At 33.5% G+C, this 6,500-nt stretch overlaps 1 protein-coding gene across 1 annotated transcript; it reads right to left on the bottom strand.

The window, feature by feature from the left end:
• Positions 1-922: 922 nt before the first annotated feature.
• LOC128983487 (dynein regulatory complex protein 10-like) lies at positions 923-6,211 on the bottom strand. Its single transcript, XM_054402786.1, has 7 exons — positions 5,997-6,211; positions 4,475-4,699; positions 4,212-4,361; positions 3,747-3,889; positions 3,182-3,331; positions 2,412-2,541; positions 923-1,478 (listed from the first exon to the last, which is right to left on the bottom strand). Exons 1-7 carry the CDS (start codon positions 6,102-6,104, stop codon positions 1,281-1,283), a joined length of 1,104 nt encoding a protein of 367 aa, XP_054258761.1. The 5' UTR covers positions 6,105-6,211; the 3' UTR covers positions 923-1,280.
• Between the last annotated feature and the right edge of the window lie 289 nt (positions 6,212-6,500).

The raw sequence follows: 6,500 nt of genomic DNA, 5'->3' as shown, positions 1-6,500 counted from the left end.
TTGTTTTATATTTTGTATACTTGTTTGAGTGTACATCCATGTATGTCTTATTTTTGTGTAAACTAGGTATATAATTTGTAACTAAATAACTTTAGTAGTTAGACTAGTGAAATCCTAGTAACATTTTACATTCTTCTTTTACATTCTAATTATGAACATTTTAAATATTTTACTAGTATATGAAACAGGTAGCTTTCAAGAAAGGTTCTTAAAAGTGCCACTTGTTTTACTACTTGTTCATTGTCAGTAAATAAAAGTGAATAACACTGCAACCCTACATTTGGAGTTACTATGAATTAATTATTTTACATGGAAAAGTTCTGGACTGGTCTTTTTATTTCATATCTAAAGAGTAGATAAATCTTTATTTTTAAGTCCCTATTATATAAGTATAGTATTTAAATGTTGTTACCTATTAAATTTTTATATGTCTATTTAGTGACATTTACACAGATTGTTGTTTGATACCTTGCCATATAACCCTGTTGGAAATTTACTAAACTTATATTTAAATAAATTGTTTATTATGTATGTGACTTACTCAATTTTTACCTGGGATATTTTACTTTTGTTTTACCGAGAAACGTTTATAGCCTAAATGATTTAGTAAATTACCACATTAAGTTAGAATTGCCTGCATCAATAAATATCTCTCAAAAGAATGTCACCTAACTGCACTATGAATGATAAGGCTGTTACATAATCTCGTAATATTCTCATAAAAATATATTAATTTGCAACTACGAACATTGACGCAACCATCACAATAAAAGTAACCAAAAAACTATGCCTGACATTAAAAACCTCAGAGGTATGTTAATTTTGTAGTTATTGTAGTCATGTATCATGAAATACGAAGTAGATTTAAACTGGACTAAGAATTCAGTCCTCATTAAATTGTTGCTGAAGTTAAACCACTTAGTCAATGCACTATTTTCTTTTACTAATGAAATAAGTAACATGCAAAGTCATCACTAATAATTACAGATTTTTTTTAAGATCGTTAAAATAAATTTAACAATTATTCCAATTCGTAATTTTTAGTCATTCTGTTCTATTAGCTCTTCTAATGAAGTTTAGAAAATATATAAAATAAAATTTACCAATTAATTTCAGCTTTTGCTACTAGTTGCTATAAGATTCATAAGATAAATTTAATGACTACATATTCCAATATGAAATTTTTAGTCTTTCTGTTAAAAAAATCTATTGGGGCTTCAAATGAAGTTTAGGATATTATTACCATTTAATTTTAATTTTTTCTACCAGTTGTTTTACGATTACTTCTTCTTCTTGCCCTTCTTTCCTTTTTTCCCCTTCGCCTTGGTAGCCAGGTAGGCTCTCCAGAATCTCTGTATCTTACGAGCGGCGACGCGACATCGTATGTCGTATAACTTCGCCTCCCATTGTCTTCTCTCGTACTGTTCCTTCTCCAACATCAAGTTCTCATATTCATATTCCTGTTCATCGAATTTAACCTGAAAAATAATAAACTTCTTGTATGATCAATTATGATAAACGATGTACAAAAACTCCCAAGCAACCATATCAGGTTTTCTGAAGAATTTGGCGATAGCATTTCATACAAATACATATTGGTAAAGTATTTTAACTTATATTTACTCAACTACTAACATTTTTCAAGCATAGTTGCAGGAAAAGACCGTACAATGATCTCCTGATGTTAACCCTCGAGCGGGCGCTTGCAGAGCTTTCCTCCGCACTTGTAGTTTTTGTTAATATAAATATGCATAATGGGTGTCGGCAGTCGTGTCCGGCTCTGCACTTCACGCACCTCATCCTCGGAATGCCCCTAAGCTATTTTTACCCCCGAATTCCTCCTCATTTTGTTATCAGTTGCAATTCAGTGACGTGGTGTCAGTTTGCGGGGGTTTACTCCACGTGCGCCCTATCGCGTAAGTCCTTAGCGCAGAGTTTATTTCCTCATGCACTCTTATCAAACTGCGTGTATATTTTATACATACAAAATTGTAAACATGTTTAAAAGTATTATTTCATTTATAATTATTATCAAGTATATTTTTTTTGGCATGTATATGTACAATTGCATTATTGCGGAACAAAACTCTGCACGCGCCCTCTCTTGTAACATACCTTTATACTAGAAAATTGCTCAATATGACTATTTGAAATATTACTCATATAAAGCTAAATAAAAAATGTTATTAACAAAAATTAGGTTTCTGATTAAGTTATTCAACATTTACATGTAATATTTCGTTATAACAAGTAAAATGGGTAAAATTTATGCTATTTAGTGTTGCGGAATAAAACTCTGCATGCGCCCGCTCCTGTTTTACTGGTGAAGCGCCTCCTTGAGGGTTAAAAATTGATACCGAAGGAAGTTTTTATAAGGGAAATTTGTGTTTACTATGTTGGTAACATTGTACCTGAAGCTGAGCCATTTGCTCCTTCTCTGCTTCGAACTGCGCTGTTAGCTCCTCCAGTTGTGCTTGTCTCTCACCGATGTCTGAGTCGTACTTCTGCAACAGGGCTACCAACTGTGACTCTACTTTGTACCTGTAGCAGGGGATTTGTAATGGATTTTTGACTCATAAAATCATCAAGATATTTTTAACTGAAAGAAAACTTATGGAAATCAACTTCCGTGTAGGGAAGTGCTGTTCAATCATTAACTATTTATACTCGGTAATGGTTAAATATCGTTAAAAGATCCTTCCCTTAAACTAGTTTGAATCAGTTTATTGACTAATTCTTTGAGTTCTTATTATTAGACAGAATTAGAAAGTGGGATGAGTGTAGCATGGGGTGAGGTGACTTGCGTAGCTTTGTCACTGCATTTTGACTAGATCAGCTGCTTTTTAACCCACAATATTAATAGAAGCCCAACTCCAGTTTCAAAATTTCGATTTTCGTGCACAAAATAGAAAGTTTGAATAAACTTTTTCTGTCTAGCTCCTTCAAGTCCAGGTTTAGTAACGTTTGTCAGACCATTGAATTAGATAAAGCTTAAAACTTGTTCTACTTAAGAATGAGCTACATAACTTTTGAATCTCTATGCAGGGATGCAGGCGATTAAATAGGCAAAAACCTGTTGATTTTTAGATGAAAGATATACAGAATGTATTAAACGAAAATTCCAGTCTATAAATTATCTCATGGATGCATCTTCAACCAAATAGAATTTTCATCTGAGCACCTTTTAGCCCGCAGCTCTTTTTCAGAGTTGAGATGATCTTTGAGCTGATTGTCCCGACGATATTGTGCAGCCTTTGCTGCTGACTGTAGTTCCTCGAGGAGGTATTCGCTGTTTCTGATATCCCAACTGATTTGTCTCTCTGCTTCATCCCTGAAATCAAATCCACATACAGTTTGACAACAAATGAAGACTGAGTTATGGGTGAAATTTGTCGTAAAAGTTGAATTTACGATCATATTAAATTGAAAATGTTCCTGCACATTGAAACATTTATTTTGATACACTCAAGTGTTCAATTTGCGGAGGAACAACGTTTCGGTACATCTCAAAAATTTTTTGAGGGTGGATAGGAGGGGGTCATAAGGAGAAGAACGAGAATATTAATATTTTTGCACTAGCGTAATTATTGTTGACTGAGTCTATGTAGTTTAAAATGTTTCCTCACATTAAAAATGCTACACCAAACTCCTGTTTGATGCTCACAAAAATATATTTACTTATCACCTCATTATAAAATAAAATATTTTGTTTGCCATCAACACTTTCACATACTGTGAATACTAACATTTTTTTCTTGATACTATCCTTGCACTGCTTTTTAAGCTTATCAATCTTCTCAAGCTGTTCACGAATCAGCTGTTTCTTGTCCTCAACTTCAGCCTCGGTTTCTGCGGTTAGTTTGTTCAGCTTCTCTGTAAGACGATCGACCTGTGGGATTTCATCTTCATGAATGTAATTCTGTAGGTTACCAATAGTGAACTTACCACACCTACCTAAACAAAATGAATCACCGAAATGGAACTACAGTTAATCAATAACTGAAGCTTTAGTAACAATCTTGTTAAAAATGTAATAAAGTTGTTACTGAACACACAAACTTTTATCTAGAGGATATTACAAAACCTCTCTAAAATTTAGAAAATAATTACAGTTGAAATTACAGTCAATGTTTTGTATTTCGTTTCCACAACTGTCTTGGTAAGTTCTAAATGTATCAAAGTATTAACCTATTAAACATGAGTTAACTGACCTCCTCCTTGTTCCGTAAGTTCTGTTGGTAGAGTCTGCGTAATTCAGCATCTTGGGCAGCCTCCATTTTGGGCGTCACACGCAGCCGCTGAGCTACGCAGAACCGCAACTCTTCCAAGTTTCTCAATAAAGCTAAACCCCCAGGGGATATCTATGAGCAAAATAGAAAAAAAATTTTAGTACTAAAACTCAAGATTGATTACTCCGTAAAAAAGCAGTGCTGTAAGTTTGGGAATCTACGATTGAGTTAATTGTTCTACTTACATCTTCAGATAAAGAAGAGCGGCAATAATCCACCAGTTTTTGTTTGCTCAGTATCAAATCGATGACCACGCACATTTCAGAATGGAGATCCTCATCATCTTTACCACCCAAACCCGGTTTAGCCGAGAGTTTTTTGCACACATTCCTGATGAAGTTTACTTGGTCCGGAAGAAAATAGTTTTTGAGTACTGCACCTTTATTGTGCAACAAAAGTGGAAGGCAAAGCTGAAACAGTTGATGTTGTCATATTAATATTTGTGAACAATTTGTATTTTTGTGAATTGTTGAATAAAATATTTAAGGTCAATAATTATGGTTTTGTTCACTAACAGATCGGTTATCTGTTCTCTTACATGCAGTCCCACAAAATCTGAATTTACAAAGGATTGAAGTACTAACCTTATTTTTGTCACTAAACATCAGGTAGGCGCTAACACATTTCAACCGTGGATGTTTACATTTAATTTGGTAAGTTAGTGAAATTAGATTTTTTGTTTAATTTGTAAACAATCTAAGTATTAATGTAGACCTTGTTATTCCACAAAAAATATGTATTTGTACTTTAATTTATGGATTTGCATTAAGTTTATCATCAATAATATATTGCCTACCCTACCCTGTATAAGTTGGCCTAGCTTGTTAGGTCATCCACCTAAAAGCCGGGTGAGACACTTGGATCGGAGAAAGTAGAGTAGTATCCGACTTCACTCGGCCCGAGTAAATCACATCAGAGTAACTCGGACACACTGTTGACATGGTACGAGTAGGGTCCGAGTGATTCAAGCGCAACGAGCTAGCTCGGTTTGAGCTTACTCGTACTGTGTCAACCCGGCTTAAACCCAGTTGGTGGGATTGATGTATTTTATTGATTTTATAATAATAAGTATTGATATATTTTATCAAGCTCAAAATAAATTTGATCAATTTTGTATTTTCTCATTAACGTGACATAGCTTTGGCCTACCAGTGCTGATGTTTTAAATCTCAAAAGAATTTATTGAGTTAACATTTTTTCCCCCTACAGTCACCCGTCAAAGTGTTCCTTGCACTGATTATATTACAGAAAACACTTTGTAAAACACTTTTGAAAAAACTTACAGTAAACAACACAAAACAGAGTGCTTTTACTATGCACAAAATCTGTATAACTTACGCTTGGAAATAGTTTGGCAACACTTAAAGATATTACAACTACAATCAGCTGGTATAGCGTTTCCCATTTAGTTTAATGTTTGGATTTAACCTAACCTAAAAAGGTGTTGTACAGTGTTTGAAAGACTAATTATTTATATGATTATTTATAGTTACTGTAGGAAAAATATAATGTGTAACACGAGTGCAAACTGCCTTTGCTGCCTTCGAGAAACTTTCCACACTCACCTACGATTCGTGCGTAAAACATTTCTATTTGTGTGCCGCAAAGTGCCACTTCCCCACTAGTTACACAAATAACTATTTCATGCTTTGGTAGAATTAATAATTCAATAAGTTAATTTATTAAACTTATCTTTAGTATACTTACAACCACTTCTGTGTTCTTTATGGAGTTACTCAAAATTTTCAAAATCCGGGTTGTCTGTATTGAAGCTTCAAAGTCATAGGAACTGTTATCTTCAATAATAGAACCCATTTTTAAAGATGCAAACCAGCTCAAGGATTGAATTTCCTATAAAACATTTTAAAGTTAACTTATTTTGTCATTCGTTGTTTTGATCGATAACTTATGTTTCCATTTGAAGGGAAAGGGAAGTGATGTTGATGTTAAGATTATTTTTACATTGAACCACATAGAGTAACTTACATGTACCATAGAAATAATAGAAGATAATCAAAATCAGTGTATTAAAAAGCAATAACAACAATTCATTTGATGCTGTGATTTTATATAGGCATCGCGCAAGTGAAAAAATTGTATAGTCACACGAATTAATTTTACTAATTTTAGTTACACCACACTGGAACTATAATTAGTTAAACACTGTATACTGTGTAAAGCTACATAGCATCATGTTCTTGCATGCAGGCT

Source organism: Macrosteles quadrilineatus, unplaced genomic scaffold (assembly GCF_028750875.1).
Source record: "Macrosteles quadrilineatus isolate MER2022 unplaced genomic scaffold, UCM_ALF_1.0 Scaffold_1__1_contigs__length_201487025, whole genome shotgun sequence".
In the NCBI taxonomy this organism is placed as follows: Eukaryota; Metazoa; Arthropoda; class Insecta; order Hemiptera; family Cicadellidae; genus Macrosteles; species Macrosteles quadrilineatus.
This window is presented reverse-complemented; position numbering and strand designations above follow the sequence as displayed.